The sequence below is a fragment of the Somniosus microcephalus genome, chromosome 11, assembly GCF_052327205.1.
Source record: "Somniosus microcephalus isolate GS21.2 chromosome 11, FLI_Smic_1.0, whole genome shotgun sequence".
NCBI classification, from domain to species: Eukaryota; Metazoa; Chordata; class Chondrichthyes; order Squaliformes; family Somniosidae; genus Somniosus; species Somniosus microcephalus.
In genome coordinates, this window is record NC_140997.1 from 157738581 (window position 1) to 157763851 (window position 25271).

The following is a 25271-nucleotide window of genomic DNA, read 5'->3' on the forward strand; positions in this document are numbered from 1 at the left end:
ACCCCACCAGCCTCCACATTCAACGGATCATCCTCCGCCATTTCCGCTACCTCCAAAGTGATCCCACCACCAAACGCATCTTCCCCTCCCCTCCCCTTTCAGCATTCCGTAGGGATCGCTCCCTCCGACACACCCTAGTCCACTCCTCTATCACCCCCAACAGCCCTTGCCCTTCGCCTGGCACCTTCCCGTGCAAGCGCAGGAGATAGAAACATAGAAACATAGAAGATAGGAGCAGGAGTAGGCCATTCGGCCCTTCGAGCCTGCTCCGCCATTCAATGAGATCATGGCTGATCATCCAAATTCAGTACCCTGTCCCTGCCTTCTCCCCATATCCCTTGATCCCTTTAGCCTTAAGAAATATATCCAACTCCTTCTTGAATATATTTAATGAACTGGCCTCCACCGCCCTCTGTGGCAGAGAATTCCACAGGTTCACCACTCTCTGGGTGAAGAAATTCCTCCTCATTTCAGTCCTAAATGGCTTACCCCTTATCCTTAGACTATGATCCCTGGTTCTGGACTCCCCGGCCATCAGAAACATCCTTCCTGCATCTAGTCTGTCCACGCCTGACAGAATTTTATAGGTTTCTATGAGATCCCCTCTCAATCTTCTAAACTCCAGTGAGTATAAGCCCAATCGACACAATCTCTCCTCATATGTCATTCATGCCATCCCAGGTATCAGCCTGGTGAATCTTCGCTGCACTCCTTCCATGGCAAGAACATCCTTCCTCAGATAAGGCGACCAAAACTGCACACAATACTCAAGGTGCAGTCTCACCAAGGCCCTGTACAACTGCAGCAAGACATCCTTGTTCCTGTACTCGAACCCTCTTGCTACGAAGGCCAACATACCATTTGCCTTCTTAACCGCCTGCTGCACCTGCATGCTTACCTTCAGCGACTGGTGCACAAGAACACCCAGGTCTCTTTGCACTTCCCCTTTTCCCAATCTATTGCCATTCAAAAAATAATCTGCCTTCCTGTTTTTGCCACCAACGTGGATAACCTCACATTTATCCACATTATAGTGCATTTGCCATGTTTCTGCCCAATCACCCAACCTGTCCAAATCGTACTAGAGTTTCACGACATCCTCCTCACAGCATACCCTCCCACCCAGCTTTGTGTCGTCTGCAAATTTGGAGATATTACATCCAATTCCCTCGTCCAGATCATTAATATATATTGTGAACAGCTGGGGTCCTAGGACCGATCCTTGCGGTACCCCACTAGTCACTGCCTGCTACTCGGAAAACGACCCGTTTATTCCAACTCTTTGCTTTCTGTCCACCAACCAGTTCTCTAACACAACCAGATGTAACACCTGCCCCTATACCACCCCCCTTCCCACTGTCCAGGGCCCCAAACACCCCTTCCAGGTGAAACAGTGATTTACTTGTACTTCTTGCAATCTAGTATAATGTATTCGCTGCTCACGATGCGGTCTCCTCTACATTGGGGAGACCAAACGCAGATTGGGTGACCGCTTTGCGGAACACCTCCGTTCAGTCCGTAAGGGTGACCCCAAGCTTCCGGTCGCCTGTCATTTTAATTCACCGCTCCATTCCCACTCGGACCTCACCATCCTTGGCCTCTTGCATTGTTCCACGGAAGCTCAACGTAAACTCAAGGAACAGCACCTCATCTTCCGATTAGCCACTTTGCAGCCTTCCGGACTCAATATTGAGTTCAACAATTTCAGATCATAACCTCGGCCCCTATTACATTTCTACTTATATATTTTTTTCCACCCCTTTGTTTTGGGTTTCCCCCCCCTCTTTCCTTTTTTTTTTCTCTCTCCCACATGGCAGCTGTCTCTCATCCTGCCAGTACACTTCACACCTAATCTGAGCCGTCTTTTGTCTCCACTGTCCTATTACCATCTCGTCTGGTTTTGAATACCTCTTAATGTCCCTTTACTTCTTTTGTTCTATCGCAGCCCTGCCTTCGATCTATTTCATTTCCTTTCCTGTTTTGAAAAAGGGTTAGACCCGAAATGTCGATTCTAATTTCTCTCCACGGATGTTGCCTGGCCTGCTGAGTTTTTCCAGCATTTTCTGTTGTTATTCTGGATGAAAGCTTGTTGTACAGTGCCATGTGATCGCACAGCTTTTTAAAAATGTTTCCTTCATTGTTCTATCCTACTCTTTTTTGAAGGTACTGGGATACAAGCCCATGGCCACTGTAGCCCTCTAGCACCTTTCCCACATGGCCACTCTGCATGTCCTTATCTGAGGGCACATTACCATGGGCGTAATCACAGCCGAGCCTCGTGCTCCATGCCACCTTCCAGCTTGTAAATCAATTGGGCAGCTGAAGAAAAGTTGTTACTTTCCTTATTATGTGTTTGATACACTGCAGGAATTATTTATTTGGAATTGAGCCAGACTGTGATGCCCCATGTGGTCACATAGCCTTCCAACGCTCACCGGTTAGATTAACACGTGACCAAATGGGCACAGTCAAGTTGGGATGGAGCATCCACAGAATTGCATGCCAGCAGCTGGAAGTGTTCTTCAGGAGAAAAGTGGAAGGAAATTGGGCCTAATCTGTATGTTCTTGCAGATGTGTACAAGACAGCTTTCATCCATCTTAGGAATTCCTCAATCTACCCTCTTTCACATTTGGTAGACTCCTACCACTGGGGCGACCTTCGAGGTTTTTACACCTCAGTCTGGCTCAAGTCCAGTGGAAAACTTTAGTCTGTGGCCCACCTCTGTTCTCTTCTGAAGAACCTTTGTACAGAGAACTAGGATTTTATTTTCACTTTTTTAAAGAAATTTCTGATTGTATATTTTCCATGCGATTTGTAAAAAGAAACTGTGGTCCCTTTCTAGAAGACTTAAAAAAAAGTATCTTTCCAATATCCTCATGCTATAGATTTACGACTGCGCCTGTATGCTGCCTTTTAACAAGCTGCAGCTTGCACAGGATGTCCTATGTGCTTGACTTGGATCGCTCCATTGCTGCAGCTGAATTCTTAGGCTTGTGAAAGGAGGAGCGCGGAGACCCACATTGTTCATTATTTTTAATCATTATGTTACATGAGGTGAAATACCTTATTTTAAAAAAAGCCAAATGTTTTGGCGTTTAGTAGCATTCTGTTTAATTATTCCTCTTGCCCCCTCCCCCTTGAACATAGAACAGGAGGAGGCCATTCAGCCGCTCGGGCCTGTTCCACCATTCAATCAGATCATATCTGATCTGTATCTCAACTTCATTTACCCACCTCAGTTCCAGATCCCTTGATACCCTTACCCAACAAAACACTTACCTAACCTTGCTGCGAGGCTCCCTCCTTGAGGGACTACCAGCTCCTAAACCTCAACCAAGTTAACCATTAACCAGCAGCCTGGAGGTGCGCAGTTGTGTCTGTTTGACATCCTACAATGGCCTAGTGCGGTGGGAGAGCCTGCACGCGGGTCTCCAAGGAGAGTGTACACATCAAGGAACAACGAGTTTCTTATTTCAAAGAAAGGACAAGCTGCTGGTGAGACTTCATCACTGTGGAGCCTTTCCCATGGGATTGGACGAAGGGGAATAAAAAGGGGTGTGTGACACATAACTATAAAATTGAGAGGGAGGTTGCCACTTGTGTCACACGTGCCTTCCAGTGTGTTGTCTGGCGAAAGGCAGCCTGCGATCAGGGGTCTGTCACTGAATCTTCCCTCCGGTGACCTCATGACATGGGAGAGCTGCCAGCTCTCACTCACTTCGTCACTGAAGAGGGAATTCCCCACAGCCTGGCCCCACAATTCCTCTGAGCAGCAGTGTTAAAATTCAGGGATAGAGGAATGATTGAGAGCAACAATAAGTATACAGATAGCTTCTTTTTGTAACCTTTTTACTTTTGTAAGTCCAGTCACTACAATGTGGGTTTCCCTCCTGGGACGGCAAGCATGGTTACAAAGGCGGGTAGTATGCCAAATCTGCATTATTGGGTGACTCTGCTCAATAGGAAGTTGGACTTTGTAGTTAGAGGGAATATAGTAGTAACTTGAAACAATCACTTGAAAGCACTTGTAATGATGAATGGAATACGTTAAAATCTGAGTATGTCCAGCTGCAACACAGAGCCTGACTAATCTCAAATGCCGTCTGATAAAACCACAGACTGTGAACTCTGACCCCACCCGCCCCGTACCACTAAATACAAAAGTAGGGCTACCAGGGTCTAACTTAATTGAGGTCAGATATCCATGGCGTTACCCGATGCTAAGGTTAATTGCCAGGAGTGGATGCAATCTGATCTTTAAAATGTGTAAGAATTTCAATTCGACTTCAAATAGAAAATATGTAACTCTCTGTGCGTCTGAAGATATGTTTTCGGATTTACCAACTTCGGCTCGTGAATTCAAATTTAAAGGGACGAAAAAGTGTTTGGCCAATTATTTTTCTTGTTGATGGAAAAGAGCCATGCATCACCTTTGCCGTCACATGCCAATGAAGTCAGTATGTGCATCTTTCCGTGGCCAATTCTTGCCAATGTCGTGGGGTCTACCACGGGCGGGCAATCCATTCCGCCATCTTACTGCCCAGGAGAAGGCGAAAATTACCCACCAGCTCTCCTAAGAAAGACACACCAGGTGCAGAAACTAGAAGCTAATATTTTGAAACCACTATTTGGGACTTAAATGTATTGTCTGTAAGTAATACTTCAGCCTTTCACAGAAATCACAGAAATCACAGAAACCCCACAGTGCAGATAGAGGCCATTTCGGCCCATCGAGCCTGCACCGACACATATCCCACCCGATCCCCGTAACCCCTACACCAACACCAACACATATCCCACCCTATCCTCGTAACCCCACGTATTTAATCCCCCTAACACTAAGGGTCAATTTATCATAGCCAATCAACCTAACCCGCACATTTTTGGACTGTGGGAGGAAACCGGAGCACCCGGAGGAAACCCACGCAAACACGGGGAGAATGTGCAAACTCCACACAGTCACCCGAGGCCGGATTCGAACCCGGGTCCCTGGCGCTGTGAGGCAACAGTGCTAACCACTATGCCACCGTGCTTAGAGGTTTTCCTGCTCTGCAGGCAGTTCCCTTTTGATTCTAATCTGATTAGTGGTCTTATTATGTTGAAAATTGTGACCATGTGTGAAAACGTGGGCCATCATAAGTAGAGTTCACGGATGCCACAATCCTGATTAAAGCCGGCTACATGGACTGGTTCAAATTACGAGCTGGATGATGTATCCCAGATCTCGGCCCCTGGTGTGTGAGTATATTTACATCTGTTGCACATTGAAAAGCAGAGGCTGATAACTTTTTGTGACATATGTCACGGCAGCACCAGAAAGCGATAGAAGGCAGATACTCATCGTGATTGGAGGCCTGATTCGTACAACAGCAGCAAGCAGAAACCAGGATATTTGTTACAGGCAGGAAGAGAATAAACAGAGTGTAAATTGCTCACTGGCTGTGCTCGAATGCACAACCCCTGGCCTCTGGCTTGCTAACCATTAATGCCCAATGTGCAATCGTTTCCTTTTTAGAAAGGTTTAAGGATTTCATGTTGCACTGTTTGTCACCTTTGTCATAATAATGCGATACCCCACCCCAAGGAATGCACGTGCTCTTTATAAATTAACATCTATTATTTCAATTGGTTCAAGCCCCACTCTGGCACTTGAATACATAACCTGACACCCTCAGTGCAGTAACTGAGGGAGCGCTGCATTGTCAGAGGTACCATTCTTTGTTGCGCTATTAAACCAACGTTCCAAGATTCCAGTGGATGTTAAAGATGCCATGGTGCTTTTCGAAGAAAAGCATGGAGTTCTCCTGGTGTCTTAGGCAACATTCCCCCCTCAACCAACGCCGCCACCAAAAGCAGATTAACTGGTCATTCATCTTGTTGCAGTTTATAGGATCCTGCTCTGTATAAAGTGATTGGCCTACATAACAAGTCACGGTGCTTCAAAGTAATTCATTATACGTGAGCTGCTTTGAAATGTTTGAGAGATGTGTTAATGCCCTATATATTTTTTGGACAGTGTCTTGAGGGCAGTGAATTTGTTGTGGCAACAACAACATATGTCGAAAAGAATTTCAAATATGTAGATGTTTCCCGAGTAGCTGTCCAACTATGATCTCGACTCTCTTCTATCAGAGCTAGAATCCAAGTACAGTACACTCTCCTCACATCCCTACGGTGTTGAGATCAAGAACCATCGCACAGTCTTGTCTTTTATTTTCCTGGTCTTCAAAACTATAGAACTCCTTACCGCTGCCTTTTTTTCCTCAGCCGATTTCCAGGCTTTTAAAAGTCAAGCTTTCCATCACCTAATCACTCTTTCCTGTTTTTGATTGCTTTCTCAGTCAGTGTTGGTGCTGCCCTGCGCCATGGGCCTTGGCCCTTCACCTGGCTTCAGCCGAAAGCTTCAGGAACAATCGCATTTAAGCCCATATGATTCTCGTGTGATGCTTATAATTCATCACCTAAAATTGCTTTTACCAATGTGACAGACCGACCTATAGTTTGTGTCATTCACCTCTAAATATTCTCTCCGGACACAGCCCAACTATACAAGGACAAAATCTATAATCCAACTGTGCTGCTGGCTATTTTTCTGAGTTCAATTGGCCGCAGTGCAGAAACTTCACATGTCCTACTGCTGAATAAAAATTTGTTTACAATAAATGTCCAGCTGCACTAGAAATGGTGAGGAATTTATTGAGGGTTGGGTCTCACTTGTGAACTTTTAGGTTTTTCTTGGAAGGTAACATGAGAAGACTGATGTCATGCACACGTGTATGAATATGTACATACATGCATGCATACATATATACACACCAACGTCTACTGATACATGACATAAAAATGATCTGCCACACATGACCTTAAAAAGAAATACAAATGTGGCCCTGGTAAAGGTAAGGCCCATAGTCAAAAATTCCTTTGAAAGCTTTGTTGGTCAGCATTTTAATGAATTAAAAACCACAAAGTCTTCCTGTGCTCCTTAATTACAACCTCTGATTTTAGTTATCATGGATAAACATCGGAAGCAGCGGATGATGCAGGGCAATGGGGAGAAAGTAGGGCAGTGGGATTAGTTTTGGATTTCTCCAGCAAAGAGCTGGCACAGGCTGTATTTCTAACTTCTTTCTGTGCTGTAAACCTCTGTGGTTCTATAGTTTATCCTCGTTATTTTACCCCTCCTTCCTGCTTTATACCTGCTTGTGATTTGTGTGCGGGTTATATGAGAACCAAGCACACGTCTTTACCTCAATGCTGTCTGCACAATTGATGTCTAAGGCCACTATGGTGGTTGATGATGCTGGAAGTACCATGGCCGGGAATTTCCTCCAAGCTCTTCCTACTCCGCCACCGTAACTACGCCAGAAGTGCGACGGAAATCCTACGCTTTAATCATGTAGAGCACCGCTGGTTTCTATTAAGTGTCCTGGAATGATATGATTACGACTGCTGCCACAAAATGTCAGGCCCGGGACGCTGTTGGGGGAGGGAAGATTGGCTCCTTTATGGTGATCATGTCCTGCCAAGTGGTCGGGGTATTGTTTCCTGACAGCTTTATTACCAGTCTGTTGGTCAAAGAAATGCTGGCACTTTCATTTTCATCAGAAGGTTGTCTCCTTAAAACACTTCTGGTTTCAGGTGTTGCGCAGTATTTGCACCGCGAGGTAAATATTATCGCTACATGTTAAGAGCATGCGATATTTCTGTCCCTTTGATCAAGTTCAATAGATGCCGACTGTTGCCAATTTCTGAAATGAATGCTTTTTTAAAACTGTAGAACCTGTGCAGAAGAGGGCGGATGGAGAATCAAAATGAGCTGTCTTGATTTGATTAATGAGTTTGATAATGCCGAAAGCCTCTTTGCAGGCAAAGGAAAGGGCGGGGGAAGTGCATTTACAAGACTTGAGTCAAAGGCTCTTGCCATTTCCTGACAGCTTTATTACCAGTCTAAAGCATTAACACAGCTCCCAGCATACATTACACACCGAGGCATTGAACACATCAGTCACTGATAGCATCTGAGTGGTATTAAAGGAAATATCGATGAATGATATGGAATGTAGATGAGGTACATGGTCTGGAAGTATTATTTACGTAGAGACAGGAACCACTTTCTCACGACCAAGTTGTATTTGCTGCCAGTTAATTGCATAATGTTGGGACTGGAGGCTATTAAGCAAGCTATTGAAGAGAATGTGTGATTTTTTTTTTCACCTATCACAATGCTTCAGTCAAAGATTTGCGTTTCTGGGCTGGACCGACTGATTCCAAAGCCGGTGAAGAAAACAGCACAAAGTACAGATGTAACTAACTCCAGCACCCAGTTGATTCAACTTTTTTTGCCGTCTTGTTTAATCCTTTCTTTCCAATGAGACGTTAAACCTGTCTGTCTGTGCAGGTGGATGCTAACAGTCTTGTGGCACCATTTGTAGATGAGCGGGGAATTTTCCCGGTGTCCTGGCCAATATTCCTCTCTCAACCAATGCCATAAAAAAAAACAGATGAACTGCTTATTTATTTCATCGCTGTTCAGCTCCTCTTTTTGCCTCCCTGTTTCTCGCTCTCTCTATTTTCTCCTCTTCGTCTTTCTCTCTCTTTCTTTAACGGATCATTGGCCATTTTGACTGTTGGTCAAATCCAGACTCCAAGCTGTGAGGAAACCTGCAAATAGGCAGCTGGAAGCCACCTGAAGGTCCAAATAATTCACAAAGCAAAGTTTTAGGCACAGAAGTGAACCCAATTTCAGTCGGTGATGATTGCACAGGAAGTGATGGTAGAAAAGCCTGGACCTTTAGCTCTTGAATAATTATCTGGTTATATGGTTAAAAGGTGCCGCCATTGATAAAGAGGTAAAATATACAAGAGAAGCGTGGGCTTTGAAAAAAGCATTTACAAACTTTATTTTATCTGCCTGGATTCAGAAGAGCCATGTGCCATTTTCACCTTGGGGGATGTAACCTGTAATCGGTCTAAGTTTGCTTCTTATAGTTGTAAATAAATGGAATAAAATCGTAACTCAAACATTTATTCTTGAAGATGGTGTACTTACCCCAAAATGTGCGAACTAGTGCTCTAGCCAAGCACAAGGCTGCCATTTATTGGGGCTGTGGCTGGGCTCAGTTTACCCGCACGGTGCAGTGCTGCCATATTTACATTGATGACATGTAGGGACCTTCCACAGCCAACAGGGATGGGTCTACACCTGGAAGAAAGAAAGATTTATAGCGCCTTGCATGACTATCGGACATCCCAAAGCGCTTTACAGCCAATGAAGTACTTTTTGAAGTGTAGTCACTGTTGTAACATAGGAAACGTGGCAGCCAATTTGCGCTCAGTAAGCTCCCACAAACAGCAATGTGATATGACCAGATCATCTGTTTTAGTTATGATGATTGAGAGATAAATATTGACCAGGACACCAGGGATAACTCCTCTGCTCTTCTTTGAAAGAGTGTCATGGGATTCCCTCAGTACTGTGCTGGAGTGTCAGCCGAGATTTTTGTGCTCAAGTCTCTGGAGTGGGTCTATGAACCCACAACGTTCAGACTCTGAGGCGAGGGTACTACCCACTGAGCCACTGGCTGACAACCAAAGGGTTCAGTTGTCCATCTGCTCTGCCGGTGCTGTGGAACTCTCTCTGCAATGTAAGCGGGACGGATTCCACAGCACCATCTGTCTTGTTTTGCACACTTTGTACAAAAATAATAACTTGCAGGACAACGAAGTATTACAGTTTAACTCTTTTATTAAGCATTAGGTCTGATCTTACTCATAGCAGCACAATGGGGAAAAGCCTGGCATTAGGACCCCTAGCCTGGGTCTTCAAAACAATAGTAGTCTTTACAGGTGCCTGCAGGCCAATGACAACTCAGCATGTGAGCACATGTGAATACAATAGGTATTCCTTACAGATGCCTGCGGGCCAATGATAATTCAAAATGCAAATGTTACATCCCCTTTCTTTTAAAAGAAAAATGTTATGCATTATTTTTAAACCTTTCTTCTACATAATGTTCTCGGTACCATAAACATATAAGTAAACTTAGCATTTAACTAGCACTGAAAACATCTCAACGTTTCAATAACGATGTACAGTTTTTTTTTGGGCAGCGATCCGCCTACTCCCTTTGACAGTTCACAAGTGAAGGATAACTCTAGGCTTGACCTCTCGTCCCGACCTTGTGTGGTATGAAACTGAGCATGCTCCTGAATCGGTCAACAATTCAGGTTCAGGTTTAGGTAAGTATGATGTGTTTTGTGTATTGCTCCGTTCATCACACTCTGTTGAACTGATCCTCTCGTCGGAATGACGGTGTTGTTCCTTGGTGTTCAGGAGGTGCCTGCGATTGCAGCGGTACACCTGTCCTTCTGGGGTGCGGACGTGATACGATCGCTCAGTGTCAGCTGGTTGGATGACGACTGCTGGCTTCCAGTAGTCATGCTCCTGGATTCTGACGGATTCTCCATTGTGCAGCGGCGGCAGTAGTCTAGCTGACCTGTCATAGTATCTCTTTTGGTGTTGCTGTCTCTGTACATGTTTTGCATGCACTTGCTTGCAGCTGACAACCTCTGGCTGCAGCTGCTGGTTGGTGCTTGGAAGGATTGAGTGAAGTCTGTGGCTCATCAACAGCTGTGCTGGTGACTTGAAGTTGTCAACCGGAGTGTTGCGGTACTCAAGGAGACTGATGTAGGGGTCTCTTTTGTCCGCTTTGGCTTTGTCTGTAGTGTATGTAACCTGTACTACCTTAAGAGGATACCTTAAAGTTATGGACTACTTTTTAATGGCTCCTGTACATTGTAGTACCGGTGGTGACCACACCGGTATATAAACCCTGCGGAGCAAGTGTACCTCAGTTCCCGCCTTGACCCTCAATCACTAAAGACCTGTTTACTTACTTCTGTTGTCTGTGTCCTGTTATTCATTATAACTGCACTTGTAAACACAGACTCAACAGTGGCGACGAGTCTGATCGTACCTAGCGGCAGTTTTGCATCACCTCCCCCAGTACTGATTCTGGGGTCCATTCCAAGGAGGCTTCGTCCTCAGAGAACGGGAGTCGAAAAAGGGCATCTGCCCTCAACATCCTGCAGAGCACTGCATCGCACGGGAGGCCATCGAGAACCCGGTTTGGTTTTCTGGCCACAAAGTCCAACATCAGCAACAGGCAGTGATCATCCCTTCTTCGACAGCGGCGGGTAAGCCCGATCGAGCGGCACGGGGGGGAAGTCGGCCGAGTTGTCAGAGGGAGAAGGGGAGGAAAAACAAAGAGAAAGGGCGGAAGACACGACCGCAGCCGGTGTCAGGGGCCGGACTGCAATCGGGGCAGAGATGCGCAGCAGCCAGAAAGGCGCTTTATTGCCTCAAGGACTGCGGGAGTGGCGGGGCAACAAGAGCAGCAGCGCAAGGAAGCGTATACACGGGAAAAGAAAGGCAGGAAGGACAGCTGGGAGGCATGGACAGCAACAGCACGGGAATCGCCATCTTGAGTCGGCGGGGCAAGAAGACAAGCGCGGGAAAAGCCGCCAAGCGCGGGAAAAGCCGCCATTTTTAATTTTAAAAAAGTCATCATATTAAATAATATCTGAAGGGAAAGAAGAAACTCAGCAAGGATGCCGAAAACGGGTAACATCACTGCCTTCGACAACGATGTGGAAGATCGGGCCACTTATGTGGAACGCATCGAAGTTTACTGTAGTACGAATGATGTACCGGATGATAAGAAAGCACTAACCCTATTAAACTCGATGGGTGCGAAGACGTACGGGTTATTAAGGAACCTGGTAACCCCAGACAAACCGGTAGAAAAGAGTTTTGCGGATATTGTTACTATCCTGCAAGAGCATTTAAACCCCACACCGCTGTTGATAGCAGAACGGTTTAAATTCTACAGAAGAATTCAACACAAAGAAGAAAGCAACGCTGAATTCCTAACAGAACTGCGCAAGTTAGCAAAGTACTGCCAGTTCGGAGCAGGACTAGCAGACGCACTGAGAGAGAAGTTTGTGTGTGGGCTCCTAAGGGAAGGAACCCATAAGCGACTGCTAGAGGAAAAGGATCTTACACTGGACAAAGCTTTCAGCATTGCAGCATCCCACGAGGCAGCAGCACGGGGTGCTGCAGAGATACAGCAAAGGCCACTGGAATTCAGCACCAATGAAATGGCATTGGGCGCAGTAAAGTGCTATCGTTGCGGAAGGACAACACATGACCAGAACCAGTGCTGGTTCAAAAACAAAGAATGCAGGCAATGTGGCAAACTTGGTCACATAGCGAGAGTATGCCGGTCAGGAAAGAAGACCAGCAGCAAAAAGTCCACAGGAGAAGTACAAAAAAGTACACAAGGTGAAAGAGAACAGTTTGGATGAACAGAGGACGGATTCAGACTCCAGCAGCAAGGAACTGGGTTGTCTGAAAATACATAATGTGGGTAACACAGCAGACCACCAAACTATCTGGGTCATGCTCCAGATAGCAGGAGTCCAAGTGAAGATGGAGCTGGACACAGGGTCGGCATTAACGGTCATAAATAAGCAAGACTACAAAAGGTTATTCTCGCATTTTCCCCTGAGGGGTATGAAGATTGTATTGAAAACATACACGGGGCAAAAAGTATACCACAAAGGAAAAATAAAAGTAAATGTGGTCTACAATGGTAAAGAAAGTCAGAAAATGGACTTGTACGTGTTACCTGATGGAGGTCCGCCACTACTAGGACGGGAATGGATCAGGCGAATAAAATTGGACTGGCATTCCATAAAAGCACTGACTGGATGCCTGTAAGGAGGATGACGTCAAACCTAAACGACTGTCCAAAATCTTAGACGATGCTAGGGAGGTGTTCCAACAGGGACTGGGAACACTGAAAGGAATTACTGCAACCATCAAGGTTGAAGAACAAGCAAACCCAAAATTTTTCAAAGCCAGACCGGTGCCCTATGTGATACGACCTGCTGTGGAAGCAGAGCTAGAAGGGCTAGAACGTTCAGGGGTACTGTCGAAGGTGGACTGGAGCGAATGGGCTACACCCATTGTTCCTGTCATGAAGCGTTCGTTGAGCAACAAGCCTGGGGAACCTGGGAAGGTTCGCATCTGTGGCGATTTCAAGATCACTGTTAATCCAATTCTTTACACGGTGCAATATCCGCTTCCGCGGATCGAAGATATCTTTGCTTCGCTGTCTGGTGGAAAGCACTTCACCAAGATAGACCTGGCGCAGGCGTACCTACAGATGGAAGTTGATGAAGCGTCACGACAGTATCTCACGATCAACACACATAAGGGCTTATATCAGTATAATAGGCTGGTTTTTGGAGTGGCGTCGGCTCCAGCGATTTGGCAAAGGGCCATGGAGAAGGTATTGCAGGGAATCCCAGGCACACAATGCTACCTGGATGACATCCTGATTACAGGAGATAACGATAATGATCACCTCTCAAATTTGGAGCAGGTGCTCATCAGATTGAAAGAATATGGGCTAAGAGCTAATCGCCAGAAATGCGAGTTCTTTCAAAAGCGAATCTCGTACTGCGGCCACGTCATTGACCAGGAGGGGCTCCATAAGTCCCCTGACAAGATCGAAGCTGTAGTCAAGGCTCCAGCACCGGAAAATGTATCCCAGTTGAGGTCGTTCCTCGGGTTGGTTAACTATTACCACAAGCTTCTTCCAAATTTATCCATGGTGTTACACCCACTAAACACTCTTTTGCAAACGGGAATACCATGGAAGTGGAGCGATGATTGTAAGCGGGCTTTTCAAAAGAGCAAGGCATTGATCACCTCTAAGGAAGTGTTGGCTCACTTTAACCCAACGCTACCTATTCGCTTAGCTTGTGATGCATCTCCATATGGTATCGGGGCAGTGCTCTCACATAAGTTTCCAGATGGCTCGGAAAGGCCAGTCGCTTTTGCATCCAGATCATTGACCTCCGCTGAGCGCAATTATGCTCAGATAGATAGGGAGGCTCTCAGCCTCGTGTGGGGAGTTAAGAAATTTAACCATTATCTGCACGGCCAAAAGTTTACGCTGCTGACAGATCACCAGCCGTTGGTTTCCATTTTTAACCCTAAGAAGGGTGTTCCGGTAATGACGGCGCAGAGGCTTCAGAGATGGTCCCTTTTCCTAGGGGCACATCAGTATGATATTGAGTTCAAAGGTACAAAGCAGCATGGTAATGCTGATGGGCTGTCGCGTCTGCCACTACCTACAGCGGAAGAGGCACCGGCAGTTGACCCTGTCGAGATATTTCACTCGACCATCATCGAATGCTTACCAGTCACCAATGCGGGTATTGAGAGAGAGACCCAAAATGACCCGACACTGTCTCGGGTCTACGATTTGACAGTGAAGGGATGGCCAGCACATGGCGAACCACTGTTACCAGCATTCTCAGCCAGACGAGAACAGCTGTCCGTATGTCAAGGAACATTGATGTATGGAACAAGGGTGATTATTCCTCCTAAATTAAGGGAGAGAGTTCTAAAAGAATTGCACGAAGGTCATCTGGGGGGAGTCAAGATGAAAAGCCTTGCTAGGGCTTATGTGTGGTGGCCAGGTATAGACAAACAAATAGAGGATCTGACTAAAAGCTGCTCAGGGTGCCATAAAGTTCAGAACGCACCTCCAATTGCACCGCTGCATCCGTGGGAATGGCCTTCAGCCCCATGGCAACGTGTGCATATCGACTTTGCAGGTCCATTCATGGATTCCATGTTTTTGATAGCAGTAGACGCACATTCTAAATGGCCAGAAGTGATTAAGATGTCGACCACTACCTCTGAGAAGACGATTGCAGTTCTAAGAACCATATTTGCAAGGAATGGATTGCCGGAGCAAATATGTTCAGACAACGGACCACAGTTCGTGTCAGAAGAATTCCAGAAATTCATGAAAAAGAATGGGGTGAAACACTATACATCTGCCCCATATCATCCGGCTACAAATGAGTTGGCCGAGAGATTTGTACAAACGTTCAAAAAGGCGATAAAGGCCATGAGTGAAGATCATATTCCACTACAACACAAGGTGGACAATTTCCTAATGGCGTATCGAAATGCCACGCATGCAGTGACAAATCAAAGCCCTGCCATAACGTTCTATAACAGAAGGTTGCGGTCCCGGTTGGATTTGTTAAAACCCAATGTGCGACAGGAAGTCGAAAACAAGCAACTCCAGCATGTAAATAAAAAGGCCACTCGTAGTTTTGAAATAGGACAACCAGTGATGGCCAGGGACAATAGGGATGATAAATGGCAACCTGGAACAATTTGTGCACGACAGGGACCTTTGATGTACACGGTAGACGTTGGAGAGAACGTAATACGATGTCATGCTGACCAACTTGTGGAATCAAGAACAAGGGTCGACCCCATGTCTACGGCAGAGACACCAGTTGAAGAACTTATTGAGCCTGTAGCATCTACCTCAGACTCGAACGTATTGGATGATGTTGAATCCATAGGAGATCAATTGGATGAGTCACCCCAGCAACGGGAACCAGAGATCCCTGAAAAGCGTTATCCGGGCCGGATCAGGAGGCCTCCTCAGAGACTGAATCTTTGAACAGTTCTTGTGTGTAAATTGTATATATGTATATTATTCATGTAGTGTATTAATTGGGGTGTCCACTGTTAAGCTAAAAGGGGAGGAATTATAGTGTATGTAACCTGTACTACCTTAAGAGGATACCTTAAAGTTATGAACTACTTTTTAATGGCTCCTGTACATTGTAGTACTGGTGGTGACCACACCGGTATATAAACCCTGCGGAGCAAGTGTACCTCAGTTCCCGCCTTGACCCTCAATCACTAAAGACCTGTTTACTTACTTCTGTTGTCTGTGTCCTGTTATTCATTATAACTGCACTTGTAAACACAGACTCAAAGTTGTCCATGAGTGTTTTTGCAATCTGGACAGTTTTTTCAGCAAGGCCATTACTTTGAGGGTAATGTGGGCTTGATATGACATGTGTGAAATCCCATGCCTTGGCAAACGACTCAAACTCTTTTGATTTGTATTGGGGGCCATTGTCTGAGACTAAAGTCTCTACCATGCCATGCCTGGCAAAGGCTGCCTTTAGCTTGTGGATCACAGCTGCAGATGTGGTGCTGTGAAGCTTGTCCAGTTCAAAAAATCTGCTGTAGTAATCAATAGTCACTATGTAGTCCTCGTTGTTCCATGTGAACAGATCCATTGCCGCGACCTGCCAGGGCCTGTCTGGGACACGGTGAGATATCATGGGCTCTTTGACATTTGATGGGCGGCGTTCTAGACAAATGGAACATTTTCCGACAATGTCCTCAATGTGTTTGCACATTCCGGGCCAAAACATAATGTCACGTGCTCTTTGTTTGCATTTTTCCATGCCCATATGTCCAGCATGAATTTTTGTCAACATCTCTTCGCTGAGACTGGTAGGAATGATGATTTTCTCCCCTTTGAAGACGATTCTGTTGATTTGTGACAGTTCGTCTCTGTGGTTCCAGAATTCAGATATGCTCTGAGGGCATTTCCTCCTTTCGTCAGGCCATCCTTCATGTATGACTTTGCTCAGCAGTGTGAGTTGTGCATCTTTCTCTGTTCCTGCTCGGATCTCCTTCAGTTTTGAGTCACTCACAGGCAAGCTGTTGTACACCATGTGCACCTGCACATCCATGCCTTCACTGAGGCTGCTGTCCTGGTAGCTAAGAGACTTTCTGGAGAGCGTGTCTGCGACAGGAATGTCTTTGCCTGGACGGTGAATGATTGTGAAGTCGTACTTCTGTAGCTGAAGGATTATTCTCTGTAGCCTTGGTGGGGCTGCGGCTAGTGGTTTCTTCATGATTGACTCGAAGGGCTTGTGGTCGGATTCCACAATGACTTGTCGGCCATAGACGTACTGGTGGAAACGCTTACATCCAAACAGAATTGCATACAGCTCTTTCTCGATTTGAGTATAGTTGATTTCACTGTCTGTGAGAGATCTGGAAGCGTAGCCGATGGGCTTTCCTTCTTGCAGTAATACTGTGCCTCGTCCGTACTTTGACATGTCCACTTGTAGTCTGAGCTCTTTGTTGGGGTCGAAGTAGGCAAGAACTGGTCCTGGTTCTCTGGTGATTAGGTCTTTCATTTTCTGAAATGCTGTGTCATGTTGTTTGTCCCACAGGAACTCATTGGATTGTTTGAGCAACTGATGCATGGGTGCGTTGATTTCGGAGAGGCTCGGGGCAAACTTGGCTAAGTAGTTAATCATGCCTAGTACTGTCTCTAGCTCTGCGCGGTTCTTCGGCAGCTCCATCTTCTTGATGGCGGAGATTTTCTCTGGATCCGGCTTAATGCCAACAGTTGAGAGGCGATGCCCGAAATAACTGATTTCGGTGGATCGGATTATGCTTTTCTCGGAGTTGAGCCGGATACCTTTCTCCCGTGATATTTGTAGCATCGCACGGAGGTTCCTGTCATGTTCCTCTCTATTGCTGCCATAGATGAGGATGTCATCTACGATTGCGACTACTCCGTCGAGGCCTTCATAGGTTTTGTCGATCTTCTGCTGGAATTCATCCTGAGCTGAGATAAGACCAAATGGTAAACGCAGAAATCGGTAGCGTCCAAATGGTGTGTTGAACGTTGTTAGCTTAGATGGCTCTTCCGTGAGCTTGATAGTCCAGTATCCTGATCGTGCGTCCATTACACTGAAGTAACATGCTCCCACTAGCTTGGGTGTTATGTCATCTAGCATTGATAGAGGGTAGTGAGGGCGTTTGATAGCCTTGTTCAAATCTCTGGGGTCGAGACAGACTCTGAGCTTGCCTGTACGTGGTTTCTCAACCACTACTAACGCGTTGACCCACTCTGTCGGTTCTGTTTCCTGGATGATAATTTCTGTATTCTCCATGCTCTGCAGCTCCTCCTTCAGGCAACTACGTAGAGCAATGGGTATCCTTCTCGGTGGGCAAACCACAGGGGTTGCTGCTGGGTCGAGGTGAATAGTGCATTCACCTGGGAATAGTCCGATTCCTTTGAAAACTTCAGCAAACTCCTCCATGACTGTCTGCTTCTCAATTGGTGCTGTCAATGATAGCACTAGCTTGACGAGGTCCATGTCTAAACATGCCTTTAGACCTAGCACTGGAGGTGCTTGAGTGTCAACAATGTAAAAGTCCAACATCATGTCGCTTTCTTTGTACTTGCATTTCATCACGCATGTGCCTTTTACAATGAGCTGCTCACCCCCATAGCCGGTCAGTCTGCGTGAGGTGGGCTGTAGCTCACACTTATCCTTCAAGCTATGATGCTCACTCAGAGGAATTACATTAACCTGAGCTCCAGTGTCTAGTTTAAACCTAAGCTCTGTGCTCTGTTTTCCTATCTCAGTATCTGCAAAGGCTTGCTCAGTCTCTGAAATCTGTTTTTTCTGTGACACAGAATCAATAAACAGTTCCTCTGCATTTGGCTCTCTATCTGGCATTTGGCTGTCACTCACTGTGTGTACTGCTCTTCCACAAACAGTCCTGCAAACTTTAGCAAAGTGGTTCCGTTTACCACATTTAGCACATTGCCTTCCTTTGGCAGGGCAATGCTCCTTTTCCCCATGCACCTTGTTTCCACAATATCCACAGTTTTTGAAGCGTTTTATGTCTGTGTCACTCATTTTTAGAACTCTCTCTGTTCTGAAACACGCTCTCTAGGCGGTGTTCTTTGGTGTGTGTCTATTAACTGCATGCACTGTCTGTTCACACGAGCTGCTCGTGGCGCCAGTTATGGTTTTCAACTGTGCTTGGGCTATCTCGTGCGATCTAGCTATGTCCATAGCTTTGTCCAGCGTTAGCCCAGACCCAACATTCAAAAGTTTCTCTCTCACTTTAGCTGAATGTATTCCAAACACGATGCGGTCTCTGACCATCTCATCTTTATCTGCATATTCACAGTCTTTTACCAACAGTTTTAACTCAGTCACGAACTGTTCCAACGACTCACTAGCTCCTTGTACTTTCTCCTGAATATCGTATTTGTCTTGAGCATCACATATGATTCAAAACAGTCAAAATAACTTTTCAGTACCTTTGCTTCATCCGCGGTGAGAGACCACGTGTTAAAAATGTCTCTCCCTTTTTCTCCGATCCACAGGAGTAGGTAGCTGCATCTTTCTTCCTCCCCTTTGCTTTTCAGCGGACCCGAGAACATCAACTCCACGTGTTGCTTGAACTTGTGCCATTCTACAGGTAAGTTCAAAGATCCCCAATCGATTTGAGGCAAGGGAGCTCCAACGATGTCCATTTTCAATCCATGTTCTGACACCATGGCCCCGATTTTCGGCTTGTGTGGGAAATGGTCGGGTTTCCCCGAATGTGGGGTTTCTGACACACACAAAAAAGTGTCAGCCAGCTCCACGCAATTTTCCCTCAAGTGGCCAATTAATTCCCAGCATGTTGGAAGCCTTGCTAATTGTCCAATTCGAGTCAGAAATCCCCACATTATGATGTCATCATTCGTGGTGCTTTCACGGTCCATAGCAAGCACTGCATCCTCTGAAGGCTTCCAAACAAACCATACAGGATGGCAGAGGAGCCTGTAGCAGCTGTGGCCAGTGCCAGACCCCGAGCTGCCTCCAAATTCGACGAGGCTTCACTGCAGGCATTATTGGATGGGGTTAGGGCCCACAGGGAGGTCCTCTTCCCTAGGTCAGGGAGGAAGAGGCCTCCCACTGAGACCAATGCTGCATGGATGCAGGTGTCAGCAGATGCCAACTCGCTGGGAGTCACCAGAAGAACCTTGGCATTACATCTCTAACTCCTTCCTTTATTCCCCCACAGTACCATCCAGAGCCCCCGTCCTCACTGTGGAGGAGGAAGAGGCTGTGCAGCCAGACTCCTCAGAGGAAGCTCCAACCTCTGAGGGTGCAGCGTCAGCAGAAGTAAGCGCACCCAGCACCAGCGCAGACACTCACATCTCGGGGGGACCTTCGGGACATAGAGTAGTGTTGTCACCTGGTGTTTCACAGCTCACAAGTGAGCCTCAGCAGATTCTGGAGACAGGGACAGCAGTGGAGAGTCCTCGTCGGAGGGCGCACTACTCTGCCAGCTCAGCTCAGCTGCGCTGCATGTCGACCCTCTGCCTCTGGGTCCATCCGCAAGAGAAGAGGTGATGGATCTCCATGCACAAATGCAGGAGTCTCTAGCAGGTTTTGTCTCCAGGGTCGCTGCAAGTGTGGAGCGAATGGAGGAGTCCATAACGACCATGAGCAGAGCCTTTTGTGGAGTCATTGGCGCATGAACGCATCACCATGGAAAGGTTGGCAACCTCCATGGAGGAGATAACTCGCCAAGGTACGGAAAACATGATGAGTGCTCATAAGAGAATGACATCTCTTGAGGAGCATTGGCCATCTGTTGAACAGAGAAACCAGATCTTCATGGAAGTCCTTCTGAGTAGGACTGCCAGTGCAGAAACTCGTCCCCATGGCCCCCTAAAGCGCAGCAAGCTGCTCTCAATCCACTTCCAAGCGCTGGCCCCTTCTGGCCTGTGCAGCTTCAGGTGAGTGAGCAGCAGCCTGGTGCTCCTGGTGCTCATCCTGCTTTTCCTGGTTCTGCGGCTGCTGCCTCTGCTGCTGGAGATCCTCTAATGGCAAGAATGGAAGGAAAAAAAGGCATCCCATGCTTCTCGTAGATGCCTCCGCTGAGGAAGTGCTGAGTGAGGGTGGCGAGAGGGGCTTCCCAGGAGATCGCATTGGAGAAGTGTGTGAGGCTCCAACCTTCCACAGCTGTGCCCAAGCCTTGAAGAAGTAGCCCCAAACCTGCAACAACAAGGTCCTTCAACATACAAGTGCTGTCACTTTAAATCGCAGCTTCTCCGATTGACCTGCAGCTGACAGCAAGCAAGCCGGCAAGCTTCATGCCAGGTCTCAGCAGCGGGGTTCCCCGCAGGCGGGTTTGATGTGGGGAAAGCCCCAAAGTTGCAACGGCCCCGGAATAACTACCTCAACAAGCTGATAATTGGTAATTAGTGTGCCGACGACCAGTCCCGCCAGCGGCGGCCGGGACTGAAGCGGGTCGCGGGGAAACGGCGGTCCGAAAGTCAGACGGGACGGGGAATCAGGCGGGGGGGTTCCCGCCCCACTTTTTCGCCGATTTTCGGCCCCCGGCCGCATGAAAAGCCGTCCAACGGCGGCCAGAAAATCGACCCCCATGTCTTGTTTTGCACACTTTGTACAAAAATAATAACTTGCAGGACAACGGAGTATTACAGTTTAACTCTTTTATTAAGCATTAGATCTGATCTTACTCATAGCAGCACAGTGGGGAAAAGCCTGGCATTAGGACCCCTAGCCTGGGTCTTCAAAACAATAGTAGTCCTTACAGATGCCTGCAGGCCAATGACAACTCAGCATGTGATCACGTGAATATAATAGGTATTCCTTACAGATGCCTGTGGGCCAATGATAATTCAATGTGTAAATGTTACACCATCCGCCTGGACAAGCAGTGTCACTTCTATCTGAAGCAGCTCTATATAACACAAAAGTACCATTGATGGAATATACTTCAGAGAGGCCCCCCCACTAATCAGGTTTGCGAGCCTTGCCCTAGTATTCCCAGATCTTTAGGTTTGAATCCATCAAAGATTCAGGAGTTAATTTTTAATATACAAATAACCATCCCGCGCATTAGGATATTGTGACTTCGAGACTGTTGATGTGCTTGGTTTGGAGTGCTGGGATCCTCTATGATCACAGCAGGTCCATGCTCCTTAGGCTGAGAGCTGCTTTGCATGAAAACTAAAATGTGCATATTACAAGTAAACTACAGAGGTAAGCTGTAGCACAGCCTTTGGGGCTCAATCCACTGGTGATCTGGTTCAGAGGCACGTGTTCTCGAGTCTGTATGACCAGGCCCCTCCATTTAACAGAGAGTTGCTGCTTGAATATTCAGACAGCGTATGTAACATAAAAATGCTAGAAATGGATGATAGGTTGGTCACATCTGAAAGAGAAAGATTATCGTTTCAGGCGGTTGGGGTGGGGGGTGGACCGCACACCTGGTTGTTAAACTCTGTGTCACTGATAGAAATGTTTTTGTTTTGCTGGCCTGATTTTTGATCTGAGTTTCTCTTTGTTTTTTTACAGCATTGTGAGCTTTGCAAGCAGGCAGTCAGCACTGAGGCCCCCGTGGTGTATGGGGAGCGAGCTGGCTACGACCGGCTTTGGCACCCAGCGTGCTTTCTGTGCACCAGGTGCAGCGAGCCCCTGGCGGATCTCATCTACTTCTGGAAGAGCGGGAGGCTCCTGTGCGGACGCCATTACTGTGAGAGTGAAAAGCCCCGCTGCATTGCCTGTGATGAGGTGGGATTTTGGGAGGGGCGACGTTTAGTACATTGTCAGCCTGTGGCATGTAGCAAAATGTATTCACATCAGTGGCCTGTAGCCTTACCCCCACCCCAAGAAAAGACTGGGTCACATAACATGGCCTTTATTTCAAGGGGGTTGGAGTATAAAAGCAGGGAAGTCCTGTTACAACTGTACAGGGTATTGGTGAGACCACACCTTGAGTACTGCGTACAGTTTTAGTCTCCTTATTTAAAGAAGGATATACTTGCATTGGAGGCAGTTCAGAGACGATTCATTAGGTTAATTCCAGAGATGAGAGAGTTGACTTATGAGGAAAGGTTGAGCAGGCTGGGCCTATACTCATTGGAATTTAGAAGAATGAGAGGTGATCTTATTGAAACATATAAGATACTGAGGGGGCTCGACAAGGTAGATGCAGAGAGGATGTTTCCCCTCGTGGGGAAATCTAGAACGCGGGGGCACAGTTTTAGAATAAAGGGTCGTCCTTTTAGAACTGAGATGAGGAGGAATTTCTTCTCTCAGAGGGTCGTAAATCTGTGGAATTCTCTGCCCCAGAGAGCCGTGGAGGCTGGGTCATTAAATACATTTAAGGTGGAGATAGACAAATTTTTGCAAGATAAGGGAGTGAAGGGTTATGGGGAGCGGGCGGGGAAGTGGCTTTGAGCCTAAGATCAGCCATGATCTTATTGAATGGCGGAGCAGGCTCGAGGAGCCAAGTGGCCTATTCCTGCTCCTATTTCTTATGTTCTTTCATCTGGGTTCACATTAAACTATACAGGTGGACTTCTGTCATTGCTACAGTGACATCATTGTGGGTGTTTCCAAATGGAGCAGGTGCAACCTCCTGTGATCTTCATTGCTGTCCTCTGGATTTTGAAACAGAAGAGCTATGTCCATCGGAATACCCAAACATGGAAGCTGATGACCTCTGTAATAGCTACAGCTGTACAGTCAGCCATTAACAAAATGTGCGTTACAGCTCCAAGAAGTTTCAATAACTTGCTCCATGACCATAACAAGTGCAGAAACAAGCAGCTGCTCAAAGATATACAAACTGAGCAGCAAGGGGAAGGATCCAACTGAACGAAATGGCCATTTGCCAGCCTACTTGCTCCACGAACCTCCTGATTGCATTATGGGGAGGATTTCTCGTTTAAATAAAATTGTAAGGCACAGTGTGCCTCAGCACAGCGTCTTGTGTGCTGACTCCGGCATGCACGCCAGCCACATTGGGGTGTTGCTAGGTGTATTGCGCCTAGAAGTAGGCCTTAATCCTGCACCTAGTTCACATCCAATAACATGAGGACACAGGACCCAATGTGAAACAGCATTTTATTGGTCCCAATGGTTGTGAGAGTAATGTGACTTGCAGTCGTCACTGAAAGCCTGGCATCAAAGTTCTCCTTTGTACCCTACCATCTGCAATTTTAATAATTATATATGTACAAATGTCTGCTAATGAGAGTTATAAACACAGCTAAAATATTGTTGAAGGTAGTGGTAATATTATTGCAAAACATTCAATCATTTACAGGAGGCTGTAAGAAGGGTAGTAAAAGGCCAGTACACACTCAATTTTAATATTCTCAGCTTAAATCTAATGGTAACATTTTTTCCTCTGTATTTTCCATTGCTTTCTTGTAAAATGTTTTGATCCTTCCCTTGCTTTTTCACAAAAGAGTAACAAAAGTTCATAGCTCACTCCAGAGGACAGCCTGATCTCAGCTTCCACCAGATGACAGACGTTGTAAAGGGACTGATTTATGTTTTGATGCTTTTTATTGCATTATCTTGCATCTCGACTGCCATGCAAATGCAACCCTCTCTGGCCAACAAAGTGACAGTGACAATCCAGGAATCCGCCACATGTCCTGTTACCATGTGCGCTATGTAGGGCTCCCTCTAAAGGATCCTTTATGATCTCCAGAGCCTGCTATGATTAACTGCCAGTGTACATCCTTCCATTGAAGCTTCAAGAAATGGAGTGGAGTTTAAAAAACTGTCAGCAGCTGCTTGCTTATTTAAAAAAATGTACTGAACCTCAGGTCTGACAGCTTTCTCATTACTACAAATGTGATCCCTTAAAACTTAATAAAAATTGGTCCAAACAGTGCAATATTTTTCCCACACAAATGCCATTATCAAATGGATATCACAGTGTCAACATAATGTGCCAGAAATCAGGAGCACTGGTTCTGTCAAGGTTTAACAATAGTGCCCATAGATGCCACTGTGACCTGTATCTACTTCTCAAGTGAGGGGCTTGTGAAAAGTAATCAGCACTCGGGCTGCTCGCTGGAGCTAAGCTGCTGCTGCTCCAGTAGAAGTATGTATAAAGGCCGACTTTACCAGTAAGTATAAAATTACCCTTCTAATGTGAAGCTATCTATAATAGCAATATATCCCAGAAATCTTTAAATGTACATTTAGAACAAAAACCACATACAAAAAGATAATGGACACATTGAAGAATGGAAATTGCTGGTGGGGAAGGTCCAGAACAGTGGTTGTGTTGGCCTTTTTATTTGAAGAAAGAAGTCTATTCCTTTTTGTTGCACATTTCGGCGCCCTGGTGGCCTTCTGGAAAATTGTGATCCTCTTGGAGGACGTGCATTAGAGCATTGGGAGACCTCTGCAAGTGGGGAGTCAGCGGCCAAGGTGGGAACCATGAACTGTGAGGTGAGGGTGTATCCAAGGTTAAAATGTTCTGAAACCCAACGGGGTGCATCTGTGTGGAACAGGATGATGTAGGAGGTAGTAGCCAAGTTTATGGGTACAATTTTTTATTTTTTCCTTTTTATTTTTAGGGGTGTGTCTCAGCTTCGCTGAGTTGGTATTACTTATGACTGAGTCAGAAGATCATGAGTTCAAGTCCTACTCCAGCACTTGGCCACATAATCCAGTACTTCAGCACAGTACCGCTGGAGTGTTTTATTGTTGGAGGCACTGC

The 25271-nt window shown here is 46.3% G+C and overlaps 1 protein-coding gene across 1 annotated transcript in view; it reads left to right on the plus strand.

Annotated features, from left to right (window-relative positions):
* Positions 1–25271, plus strand: part of lmcd1 (LIM and cysteine-rich domains 1) — a 99699-nt gene that overhangs the window by 70198 nt on the left and 4230 nt on the right. Inside the window, exon 5 of the mRNA XM_086001377.1 lies at positions 22100–22315. Within this exon, the coding sequence (XP_085857503.1) occupies positions 22100–22315 (216 nt within the window). The remainder of the gene's footprint in view (positions 1–22099; positions 22316–25271) is intronic.